We start from the raw sequence: 13152 nt of genomic DNA on the forward strand, positions 1-13152 counted from the left end.
AGGTATTGTAATTTTAAAGATATGCACGTGCACTTCTTCGCGCCATCTAGAGTTCAAAAATCAGCGTGCATTTACATGTCAGAAAACGCAAAAAGCACCTCAACAACTTTCCACCCTCCAGTAAGCTCGTTATCCAAGTCCTCTGGAACACGGGTCACGGCTGCAGCATATGTGCATTGCTCGACCTTGTTTTCAGCGCCAACAACGATCTCTCCCGTTTTAGCATTACGGAATAGCAGCATTTCCTGGGTTGCAAAGGTAACCAAAAAAATGGGCACTTCATTCTCCAGTATTTTGGCATCAGAGACCTGGATTATAAGATCAAACCATATACGCAACTAAATGCTGGAGTGATTACATACATCAACTTGACGAATATCCAGCACTTTGCTATCACTTATCAATCCTTGACGAAGGAAGTGTTCCATGGTTGCCCATAGCACATTATATGTCTATGTTGGTTACAGAGGTCAGATTGATTCTATAGGCTTAATTGAGATGACTTACGGCTTCACCACACCACTGTTGCAATGACTCCCGATCAGCAGACAAGTAAGCATCTACGACCTCTGGAACAATGTACTCCCTCAGCTCTCGCTCGAAATTTTCACGATTGAATGATGGGTCCATGCTCTTCATGAGTCGCATTACCTGGGCAGTCTCATTTTCATCGAACCATGACCCCACGGTTTCCGTTACAGATCGCACGGAAGAGACAATAGGATTTTCACTCTCATCGTATGCTTGTCGCATCGATACTAGAGTTCTCAGAACAGGGTTCGTTTCCTTCAGTTTGTTCCAAGCTTCTTGTCTTGGGGAATCTTTATGGAGCACCATGGCTTCACCGGCACTGCAGATTGACTATGAGTGTTGAGAAAAAATGGAGTAAATTGGCACTAACTCGGGGTTTGCAACAATACGGTTTGGGCCCAGTCCAGCAGCACGACCAGCTTTTTCAAGGCGCTTTTGCCTTCTGAGTCGACGTGCCTCTTTCTCCTCGAATCCAGCATGTTTGGCACTACCACTGTCATCTAATGAATCGACTATTGTTTCGGCTAACGTTTTGTATGCAGCGGTCTTTCGGATGGGTTCTGTCGATTTTTCAACAGCAGATGAGACTGCAGAGGATGCCCGAGATATCTAAAATGTTCGTTAAGAATGAACTTCAAAAATGTTGCAGTTCATCACATACAACTCGCATAACTTCGCTCTCTTCCATGGTTTTCAGAGCCTCCGAAACGGCATCTCCAACCTTAATGCCAGCTTTCTTGAGCTCCTCAGCGGCGGCTCTTAATTTTGGATTTTCTTTGATACTGGAAGTTAACTAACTATACATTTTAGCACGGTCACGTATTCCGGTGTTCTGGTGAGACGCACCCTTGCCCGTTCATACGCTGCTCTCGCGCGTTTCAGCGCCTCCGAGTCCTGTAGCTTGTCTACATCACCCTGCAGCTGCTTGACACTATCCTGGAGCTCTCGACTCTTCTTCAACTCGTCTTTTAATACTTCCACAAATGTTTGAAAAGGTGATTTTGGAAGTTCGTTCTGGCGCCGAGACGAGGAATGAAAAGCAGAATGTTGGTGCCCAACCACTATACGCAGCGATGTCGAAGGCGCTGATGACCGAATCAGGTTGCGGGTACGGGTGCCGGTACGCGCAGCAACACTCTGTAGATTCCTCGGAAGCATATTGTAATAGAGGGGGCTCAGAGGATATAGGCCTTTGTGCGTACACAGAGTTCACCGTCACGACTCACGTTTGGCCGACAGAATACCCAAATTTCGAGTCTCTCCGAGGAATTGATCACGGGACCATTCTCACGGTGCAGTATTATAACAGCCAGCAGAACAGTCGGTCATGATTAACCTTTGGATTCGTTCCGAAACTACTATGTCGCTCAAGAGTTAACACAAGCATGGCGCTCACGAAAGCTTCAATAGATTTATCTTTTGTACCAGTCATTATATTTCCGGTCTCCGCGGAATAGTATCTCTATCCTCAACTCTACTCAAGCCTGGTGCTGCTATACTAAGCTATACTAACTACTCGTAGTATATTACATACCCTGGGCCCCGAATTTCTGAGAGGCTAGGCGCTGGTGAAGATAAAAGCAAATTCTCATATATTCCATCGGAGTACTTGGTTAAATTTAGTGTATAAATCTATCAGAAAGTGTATCTGATTTCAGCTATTCATGACTGCCAGTTTATCTCGTTCACCACAAACACACTTGATTGCCAGCCTGACAGAAACTTCCAATCCAATGACTCGGAGCCAGGGCCTTTCTTAAAGTGATTATTTGAAAGAATATACCCAGGTAGGTGCATAACTACTTAGAATTCTTTGCTGCCCATGCGAGTTTGTCGCGTGGCAATTCTTCCGACTCAGCATTTCAGAAAGTTCCAAGGTCACATTCGACCATCTCACTGGCTCCCGGCAGTACTGCACGCCACGATCACAGGACCCGGGAAGCTCCCGTACAGGCATGTCCGGATTTTCGCGGATTTGAGGCCAAAAAATGGCAATTTCTTTGTCCAGTTCTCGCGGATTTGAGGGCGCCGCAGGCAAAATTTTGGCCAAACAAAGTCCGGTTTGGCGGATTTGAGGCCCATATTTTAAAAAAACTTTTGTAGTAATTGTTCAAAGGCGGCATGCCGCAACCATTTTTTCCCAGATGCAGCTAATTGTTGGCCAAATTTGGGGCCGGGATCCCGCTTAGATTGCAATTATTGGCCAGCGTCTATTATCTAAGAGCGGTAGACGATGGAGATCAACGGAAACGCACAGTAGTAAATCGAAGCAAGGTTACATTTCCTATATACAGCATATTGGTGAAACTTGAAGACGTCTTTTCTCTGCTACCCTGACAGTAACACCTAAATATCTACTCCATATGTTTCTTTTGCGATCAATTAATGACTTGTCGAGCCATCGAGTGGTTTTGCAAGCTCGCCCCGCAGGGCTGAAAAAAAAACCTAATCGGGAAAGCCCCTATCGGGCATTGTCCGGTTTCGCGGATTTGAGCCCCAAAATCTCGCGGATTTGAGGGCAAAAATTGGGATCCCAGGCGGACATGCTTATAGGGGAGCTTCCCGGGTCCTACGATCACCCACAATTCTTGGAAAATTTAGTAGGTTTCAATAATTTTCAGAGATTCTCACACTGATTATCTGAGTGCTGAGCTAAATGATTCCTCGCAGAGAGATTCAGGCACTGAACTTGATCTCACTAAATGATCCACAACTGGAGTCCAGCTAAGTTTCAGTAATCTGTCAGAAGACCTTCTATACTATGTCTTGGCCATATTCTAAGGCCCTGTTTGGTAACAACTCGTGCCATGCCCATGTATGCATTTAAATAAGATCGAATTGATGAAATCCACGTTTTCGATGTTACTTTTCACCTGGAGCCTCGATTTACCTGGAGATCTTGTTTTTGTGTTTATACACAACTTAAAAAAAAATGAGCATCTTTTTTGATATACGTGGTTGTCCGAGCACACCTTATGAGCATTATGAGCTGGTAAAGTCACCAACTCTAGGAAATCCTTAGGCCGACTTGAAGTTGTCGATAGTCTAAGTTCCTTCCTATGCGGATTGCAGGCTTATGCGAACATCGAGAACGGTCGCTCTAGCCTTCACGAACCGGGAGGTATCTGAGGAACGGGTGCAATGATTTGATTTGAGATTTCCAAGTACTTAGAAGCTCTTAGAAGTAAGCACAGGCAAGCACAATGCAAGCACCGGCATTTTGAGGAACTAATTCGGCTATGATGAGACGGAACTTAACGCCGACCATATCTGGTGCATTGAAACTTGAAACTCGTTCACATAAAACCAGGACCCCTGGCAATAGGCCCAGAGGACGTTCCCGAAAAAGGTCGATTTCTGGGTTTTTTGTCCGTCGCGATTTTCAAAATTTCTGTCCGGATATAGAACGACCTACCAATTTTTTCAAAAATTTGTCCGGAAATCGGGAACAACTGAATCAAAGAGCAGAAACTAACCATGTTTTATCTGATATTTTGTCCGGTTTTAGGAAGAACCTCGGCGGTCCTGCAACTTTTCTGTCCGGATTTTTGGAACGACATTTTGCTCAAAATCTGGGATTTCTGTCCGGTTTCGGAACGTCCGAAGGGGTCGATTTTCAAAATTTTTGTCCGTCCGACGGAACGTCCTCTGGGACTATTGCCAGGGGTCCTATAAAACCCTCCATTGGAAAGGCATTCAAGATCCGGTTCTGACTACATTTTGGATTTTGAATTAGGTTGTCGAGGAAATAATGGATATTGTTTAAAAATCTGGGGCGACCATAGGACCCCTGAAAATACCCCAAAATGCCTGATCCAAAATGGCCAAAATTTGCGGAATTTTATCCGGACGAATTTTCCAAAATCTTATCCGGACGGCGGATCTACCATGAGGATTTTCGAATTTTTATCCGGACAGGTATCTGGCCTCCAAAAATTTCCTAAAATGGAAATTTTCTCCTAAACCGCCCGAAAAAGGTGATTTTGCGCTCGCAACCACTCTTGTATGCCACAAAGAAGTATACTTGATTGAAAAAGATGTAACGTAGACCGTTTGAAAGTACTATAGATAGTTTGAGCAAGAAGAACATATCTACACTAATTAGTTTTGTAGCTAACTTTCATTTTCTGAGTCAAGCTCCTACATTAGACTTAGGATATTGTCGACCCTGTCCGATCCATTCGTGTTTGTTGAATGTTGGTGTGCTGTCATCGTCTTCAAACTTGATAGCTATTTCTGAAGTCATAGTGTGCGGTTCTGCTTAGATAGCTTGATGTTGGTTAACAATTGCGGCGGCCTCTACCAGCCAGACACGGAGGATGAATTTGATTGCATTGATAAAAAATTGAACTTGTTCTATCTGCTACGCTCTGAATATTACAAAACTTGCAGATACACATACAGAAGCGTAGCTTAGTGGTTAAGCAATGAATGAAGTCTGACTTTTCTTGACCGTCGTAAGTTCGAGGTGCGTCCTTGTCCAAATTTTATCCGGACCTGGATCAAGCTTTTGTTAGCTTCCCAAATTTTTATCCGGAAATTCCGATGTGGGGTCAGCCAAAATTTTCTCAAATTTTATCCGGACAGTCCTATGGCATAGTGACAAATTTTCTCAAATTTTATCCGGAAGTGGATCAGGGATTATAGGGTATTTTCAGGGGTCCTGCGACCATATAATATCCCCTATGGTTCCACCAATCCGGTCTCTGGAGTCTGCATAGATATCATCCCGACAGGGTCGTTGACAAACGGCCACATGGGTGCCACATGGCAACTCATACGGTGTTAAGTAGTCCAATTTAATTTCTGTATTACGATGAGAGAAACCAGGTGACTAGCAAGCTCTAGCAAGATCGGGAAGGATATCAGCCCTGAGCCATCCGACCCGCAACAACAATAAGGGCTCAACGGAGATAATTTATATTACGTATATGGTGGTGAGTCGGGATAGTACGGTCGAAAGACACAATTTTTCTGGAAGGAGCGGTCGATTTAGAGTTTGCTTGGTCCAGGAGGATTTTTGTCGTTATCGCGTATGTTCGCCCATACTTTTTCTGTCGCCACAGCTATGCGATCTGCAAGGCTTCCGAAGCTATCGATGGCTGGTCGAACATCCAAGGAAAAGACCGGCGAGCCATCAGGTTCGGGTGGAGCAGAGTAGTAATCTATAACATAGCGGACTTCTTCACCAGTGGTTGGCCGACGGACTATCCAATCATGTCTGTCGAAGGGTGGTTCAGAACTGGAGCGATAAAGAAGTTGATATTTGATGTAAGTTAAATCAACCATTGGAACATTAATACAGTAAACTGACTTGAATCGAGATGGTAGAAGCCATCCAGCGAACATCCAAAACCGTGCTTTGGGCGAAATCTCGCCTGGACGGCCTTTAAAACGTGTGAGTTGTAGACCTTCATCACTAGAAGAAGTTAATTTTACAAAACTCTCCAAAAAGGTGTCCTTGCCTCGTACCAATTATGTCTTCGCTCCCACTTCCTCACCTCCTCCCAAGCTTCCTCATTGAGGAAATTGTGTATCTCTACCATTGTAACGACATGCTCTTCGGGAGTTTCCCATCCCTTTCGAACAAGAGCATTGTAGAACTGTTGTGGTGATGGATACTCCCATTTCGAACTGCTATCCCTAGGAATAGAGGATTCTGTTCGGTCTGTAGGAAGGTGTATGCCTTGCATTTGTGAGGGCATTTGAGACAGAGTAGGCATCTGATTCAGTGGGTTGACTGCATCATGGTCTACGGGACACTGAGCAGCCTTTTGAGGTGGCGTGTGATCAACAGGGCATTTTGCAGGCTGAGCAAGGTCTGGAGGGGATGGAGAGGCTGCATGAGGAACTGGACAGCCCCCAGATGAGGGTATTGAAGTTGAATTTGAGTCGATACGTGAGTTGGTTTGACCCATTATTGAAGAATGTACGTAGGGTCAAACTGAGAGTGAACTTTGAAATGTCGACGTTTCTGATGGCAATTGGGAGGACAGTGCACGCTAATAGCGAGCAGTGCGTCAAAAATGTCAATGATCGAGTCACGTGTATCTTCCACAGACGACGTCGACGCTTTATTACCCGGTCTACCTCAGTCTACCTTCCTTCCTGATGAACGTTGAAATGTTGAATAAAGCCAAATGACATGTCGTCAAACAACTCTCAGGAATGCTACACTTGACCTTCCTGCTCGAAAGTCATCCTTCTTCTCATGCTCATGGGGTCGGCACGGACTTGCGCGTCTATAGCAGCCAAATTCGGGCGCGACCTGGCGGGACGAGTCACCATAACAAAATCGACGCATTTGATAAGATGGGTCTTTTCAAAAAATCTAAGGATATGTCTATGTGGTGGTTTCCTGGGTTTCGGTACTCATTCGCCTTTCGGGTTTCAATTTTTTCTATCTGTGTTGATGTCAATAGATACCATCGTCCACATATTACCGCATATTACCCATGCTTCTCAATCCGCCTTAGGCATTCCCCCACGATTTTTTCAACGCCTCTCAATGTCGATTTCAGAAGATGATGATTGATAACGATACGTCCTACTCAACCCCACATTATTTTCCGGGGTGACTTGGAGTCTTCTGGGGTAATGTGTCTTCTCCAGACACTCCTGCATGATTTCATTATTCGGTCCGACATTTTAGGGGTCTTTCATTCTAACGCGGGTCAGTCTATGTCAAATGAAATGAAATGGAGCACTCTAGTACCTACTATGTAGTACCCATGGTTATTTGCAACTAACACAAACCCCTAGGCAGGCCAACACACAAATACCTAATCCCTCTTAAACCTCTTTTTCAAGTTTTTGAGGTCATTCCAAGGCTCCTCTATCATCTCTCTACGTCTGAGAATAGCTGAAAGCCCCTTAAAAACGGACTGAGAGCCCCTCACATCCTATGCATTTTCAGCGGTGGCCCCCTTGAAATTTGATTGTGTACGTAATATTTCACTGATGCTCATCTCACAATTCCAAAATCGACGTCAATGAGAACATGAGTAAAATCGTAGAATTACAGAAGTTATGGACTCTAATTGGGGACTATCATCATTGCAGGCACCAAGTTGAAGACAAATTTCGATCAACCACGTTACTAGCTGTTACTATGCATCAATATGGGCGTTGTAAGTTTAAGCTCAGATGCCATCACCACGAGTTCGTGACCTCAGGCTATCCCTGAATCCATTTTCGAAGGAGGCCTCCAATTTTTTGAGTTTATTTCCCTATAAAGTTTCAAACATACTACTTGACAGATGTGTATCATAGTCGCTTGCAAAATATTAGACCAGAGATCCCGCCACATGATACGAGATTTCTAAATAATCACAAATAATCAGCTTTGAATCGTTGAACGGCTCTGAAGGGGTTATGATTGGACGCTGGATTTATTCATCAGAGAACTGATATAGAAGGATATACACCGTCAATTCGCAATGTTTGGGTAGTTACCGACTGCGAGTCAGCGGATCGGATTTAGTCTATTCGGCAGCATGTGACTTCCAAGACTGTTTCTCTAGACATTTCCAGGAGCGGTTTCAATGTTTTCAATTGCATGCAAGCAGGAAACCCTAAAGATTTTCTACATGTGGATTTAACCTCTAAATCGGAGGCCGTATATGAATAGATGTCGTCTCAACGTGGGCATATTCGAAAGATTCAGACGTTTGAACACCTGCAAGGCGTCGATGAGGGCGACTCGGATGCTTGGCGAACTCGCGGAATTGAAAAAAGCACATAGAGAAAAACAACAAAGCCAGACAGCTCTAGGCGGATTTGACCACCTTTCGTATTGTGATGAGGATGGGTTATTGGGTGCTGCTAAGGTCAATTATGGATGGGAAATCTATGCGGGAATGGATCAGCGTAAACACATGTGTGATCGATTCTTTGCTTGCCGCGTAGTAGTAGCTCTGAATGGGTTTAGGACCTTAGAAGTGGTTAGGAGCCTTTGAAAAGTTTGCCAAGCCAATTTCCATGTCAAATTTCGTAGCGGAAGTGACTGAGGACTCCGGAACTCTTGGAATGAGTTCTCAAGAGGGTCTGAGGTTTATTTCTAGTTGCATAACTTGAAGAGTATATTCGTGTACCTTTCAACGCAATTAACCTCTGGTTCATGCCAACTTCCCGCGACCTCCAAATCACTTCATCGGGAAATTTAGACAGACTGGGGTTGGCGGGGTGCATTGGGGTTTGGTGGGGTTTCGGTGGGGATGGTCCGGGGCTCGGCGCTGTTAATTTGTCGCTTTCCCCCTCGGATTTGAAATCTCTCACAATAATCCAACGGATGTGAACTTGAAAATTGCTACGAATTTCATTTAAGACGGGTAGCCGGATCTTCAAAAAAAAAGTAAACTGAAAAAAGTGACGGAAAAAGCTGTGTGCGGTTGTAAAAGTGAAAAGAACAGGCGGGTACACAGAGGACTGGCTACATCACTGGAGCATTCCAGCGCTTCGGAAGGAGATGAGTTTAGATTTGCCGCGTGGACCGGCGCCTATAGTCAATTTATAGCCCCCTATAGCGGCTTATGTAGCCGGGCTCCAGTTATTTGTATTAGGTTTTGTGGGACCTTGATGGGAATTTGTGCGATCGGTGATCTGATCTCCCCCTCACTGAAGCCATATGGCGTGCACATCAATGCCTGAATCCCAAGCTATAAAGTAGGAGACCTCGACAGGGCATATCCTCATCCTTTTAGATCCTCTTCATCCTTCACATTGTTCAATATGCCGGGAGGACCTGCCGCGACTGGAAGTGCCATTGGGGGCTCTGCCACCAGCAAGAGCAAATTTGCTGGAATCGCCATGACGAGTAAGTCATTCTCTACTCCCCATGCCCGTTCAAATCTAACACATCTTTCTCCAGCATTCAGCGCGTTTGGTGGTATCCTCTTCGGCTATGACACTGGTGTTATCAGTGGTATAAAAGAAATGAGGACGTGGCTTATGCAGTTCGGTTTCCCTACGGATGACCCCAAGTTCACCACTGGTTACCGTATCTCCTCGTCCTCCGAGTCTCTCGTTGTTTCCATTCTTTCGGCCGGTACTTTCTTCGGTGCTTTGATTGGTGCTCCCGCTGCTGGTTAGTTTATTACATTTATGATCCAAGTGTTCACCAACTGATGCATTGCAGATATTCTTGGGAGAAAATGGGGCATCATTTTTGCTTGTCTTGTCTTTTCTATTGGTATCGCAATGCAAACTGCTGCCACCCAAATGGCTCTCTTCGTTGTTGGACGTGTCTTCGCCGGCCTCGGTGTTGGTCTCGTCTCATGCTTGATCCCAATGTACCAGTCTGAGTGGTCAGTAGCGCATTCAATTGCCTTTTCTATTCCACATTAACATTCTGCTACAGCTCTCCTAAGTGGATCCGTGGTGCTGTTGTATCTACCTATCAATGGGCTATCACCATTGGTATTCTCCTTGCCGCAATTGTCAACAATAGCACGAAGGACTTCGACGGAAAGAACGCTTGGCAAATCCCTGTCGCCCTTCAATTTGCTTGGGCTGGAATTCTCGCCCTCGGAATGTTCTTCCTGCCCGAGGTATGTATCACAGTTTCCCTACACTTTGTGTTGGTATTGACAATCTTTTCAGTCGCCTCGCTGGCTCATCAAGCGCGGACGCAACGCTGATGCAGCAATCTCCTTGGGTCGTCTTACTGGTGCCGCTTCGAACAGCCCCGAGGTTGAGACTGAGCTTGAGGAAATTCGCCAAAACTTCGAAGAGGAAAAAGCGCTTGGCGAAAGCACTTACGCCGATTGCTTCAAGTTCAGCAAAAACAAGATTGCCCTTCGTACCCTCTCTGGTATCTTCATTCAAGCTTGGCAACAACTCACTGGAAGTAAGTCGATCACATATTTGTGTGCTTTATCATGTACTGACTTTTTCACCTAAAGTCAACTTTATCTTCTATTACGGAACGACGTTCTTCAAGAACTCCGGTATCAACAATCCTTTCACAATTTCGATCGTCACTGGTGTTGTCAACGTTGTAATGACTATTCCCGGAATCTGGGGTATTGAACGTTTCGGTCGTCGTCGCCTTCTCCTTGTCGGTGCCATTGGTATGTGCTTGTGCGAGTACATTGTTGCCATTATCGGTGCCACAATCTCTACCGAGAACATTGCCGGACAGAAAGTCCTCATTGCTTTCGTTTGTCTGTACATCGTGAGTACATCTTTTTTGCGTCAAAGAGCTTTTCATTTAAAATTTCTTTACCAGGCATTCTTTGCCTCCACTTGGGGCCCCATCGCCTGGGTTATCACTGGTGAAATTTTCCCCCTTCAAGTTCGTGCCAAGGCGATGTCACTTTCGGTTGCCAGCAACTGGCTGTGGAACTTTGGGATCGCTTATGCCAGTAAGTATTTAATAACTGTACAACTTACGGCATCACCAATCCTGAGCGCCTATTTCTAGCCCCTTATCTCGTCAACAAGGAACCAGGCTCCGCTGGGCTTGAATCCAATGTGTTCTTCATTTGGGGATCTACCTGCTTCTGCTGCATCATCTTCACTTTCCTTTGCATTCCCGAGGTTAGTATTCCTGAGTCCAAATTTTTTTCGTTTCATATCTGATCTTTTCTTTTAGACAAAGGGTCTTTCCCTCGAGCAAATCGATCTCATGTACCAGAACACCACCCCGATCAAGTCCCTCGAATATCGCAGACGCCTCATCGCCGAGGGTGCCGACGCCGTTCACGGCGGCGACGTCAAGCACCACAGCTCCGAGCATTTCGAGGAGAAAGTTTAAGCTTCATCAGACTGCCATTTCCCTCCCTAATTATCGTAGTCATCTTTCTATTTAACTTTGGGGATTACTACGCCCACTGTTATCTATATGTAGCATATTCCAGACATCTGTTCCTCGGTTACCACCTATACCACATTATCACCCAAAATTTCTTATTCGTTCCCCTTGGTCTGTCAGTGTACTTTCGCGAACTGTACGCCTGTATGAATACATCATGATTTCTCACGTCTCATGCCCTCAACCTTGTAATTTTCACTGCTTTGTTCTGGCCTCCGAAGGGTTGGAGTCTGGACCCCTGCTTTTGCTTTATACTGTCTGTCACCTTCTGAAATCCCAGGTTTTCTAGCATGTTTGATGCGCTATCTTCGGCGCAGTAGACCTATTGCTTTATATGTTTTCTCCTTCTCCTGCGTCTTTCCCCCCGTACAACGTTTGGGTAAAAATTCTAACGATCAACATTGGATGAAAGGAAACATGTAAGATGAGAGTAAGCAAAATGTAACAAACTTCTGCTTTGAATTGACTATCAACACATTCACTATCAACTATTAACATATTCGCACAATTAATCAAACCAAATTTTCAAGGATTGTCTTGACTCCCCAGGCGCCCGGATCCGCAACCTTTTCAGCGATTAACCTGTCACCCTCGACGTAAGCGCTTCTTCCAGCTTTCGCTTCTAGATTCCTGGTTGCTTCTGCGGCTTTTATAGCGGCATTCATAGAATCTGCATAATTGTTGTTAGTAGAACTGAAGGTTTCAACAAAAGCCGCGAGGGGGTCGACTAGAGTACGAGATGGAGGACGGGCACGAGTATAGGTGTACAACTTCGCAAGGGCGAAGCTAAGTGCCTGACCCCATGCATCCGGCGTCATCTTTCCGGTTTCAGGACCTTCAGCTTGTAGACCTTGAGCCAAGGCCGAAAAAAAAATTCTGTAGGGCATCAAATCGTGTACCAAAGCGAAGTGTATTGAAAAACGCACGAATACAAAGCACCACTAGTTCCACCCATAGACTCTTCTGAAACTTGTGCGATGCTGATAATGGAGCGAACTAAGTCGTCCCCTGATATCTTTCCGGCTGAAATTTTTGACAGAACACCTAGAAAAAAATCATAAAAATTCTGCTCATACATATGCAAAAACGTTCCAACCTTCTGCCCCAGCCTGTGGACAAAGATATCGATTATGTTATTTTACATAAGTAGCGCTATAAGGCGATATTGTAAAGACGACCATTGGCGTACCTTCAATGTCAGTCCACAATCACCATCACCTGCTATGGAGTCCATTCTGGTAATTTCTGGTTCGGCTTCAATTAATGCCTCCGCAGCCCGTTTGATACTTTCGATGAAAGCCGCTGGATCGGGTACACTGACGTGCTTGATATTGGCCTTGTTAGCTGTAATCTGTTGAGCGGGAGCAAGCTGTTTTTCTTGCGCCAAGGGTGCAATAGGTGACGACCACTTCCAGCCTGGAGTTTCCGATTTGTCATCCAGAAGAGATAATATGAGGTCTTTCGATGGGGCCTTCACTTCTTCCTTCGAGGGCAGCAGCAGCAATGAGATAGAGAAGCCCGGCATATTGAGACTGGTCTGATATAGGGTGTCACTTGGATTGTTGCACTGTTAGATTGACTGTATTACCATGAAAGTTCCAGCTAGAATTCGACATGTGATGAATCCCCGGGCATCGAGTTGTTTTTTGACTTCAGAAACAATTCCAGACAACTCTAGTTCGCTAAGACCACCTAGATTATTTACGAGGAGGACCACATTATCTTCGCCTTTAAAAGGAACGAAGGAACGATCTTGGTCAGAAGTAGAGGTCAAGAATGTCAACAGTTGTCCAATGAGATGCTCCAAC

The 13152-nt window shown here is 45.1% G+C and overlaps 3 protein-coding genes across 3 annotated transcripts; 1 reads left to right on the forward strand and 2 right to left on the reverse strand.

The window, feature by feature from the left end:
• Positions 1–13: 13 nt before the first annotated feature.
• JR316_0008008 (Mitochondrial import inner membrane translocase subunit TIM44) lies at positions 14–1689 on the reverse strand (the record flags this gene model as incomplete). Its single annotated transcript, XM_047893728.1, has 7 exons — positions 14–46; positions 99–308; positions 363–452; positions 508–850; positions 902–1140; positions 1193–1324; positions 1378–1689. 7 exons carry the CDS (start codon positions 1687–1689, stop codon positions 14–16), a joined length of 1359 nt encoding a protein of 452 aa, XP_047747043.1.
• Positions 1690–5523: 3834 nt separating this feature from the next.
• Positions 5524–6449, reverse strand: JR316_0008009 (Cytochrome c heme lyase; the record flags this gene model as incomplete). Its single annotated transcript, XM_047893729.1, has 3 exons — positions 5524–5773; positions 5846–5950; positions 6004–6449. The coding sequence occupies 3 exons, from the start codon at positions 6447–6449 to the stop codon at positions 5524–5526; spliced, it is 801 nt and encodes a 266-aa protein (XP_047747044.1).
• A 2812-nt stretch (positions 6450–9261) lies between these two features.
• On the forward strand, positions 9262–11287 carry JR316_0008010 (Major facilitator-type transporter ecdD; the record flags this gene model as incomplete). Its single annotated transcript, XM_047893730.1, has 9 exons — positions 9262–9346; positions 9401–9616; positions 9668–9836; positions 9890–10079; positions 10132–10378; positions 10434–10705; positions 10760–10895; positions 10955–11070; positions 11126–11287. 9 exons carry the CDS (start codon positions 9262–9264, stop codon positions 11285–11287), a joined length of 1593 nt encoding a protein of 530 aa, XP_047747045.1.
• Between the last annotated feature and the right edge of the window lie 1865 nt (positions 11288–13152).

The sequence above is a fragment of the Psilocybe cubensis genome, chromosome 7 (assembly GCF_017499595.1).
Source record: "Psilocybe cubensis strain MGC-MH-2018 chromosome 7, whole genome shotgun sequence".
Classification (NCBI taxonomy): Eukaryota; Fungi; Basidiomycota; class Agaricomycetes; order Agaricales; family Agrocybaceae; genus Psilocybe; species Psilocybe cubensis.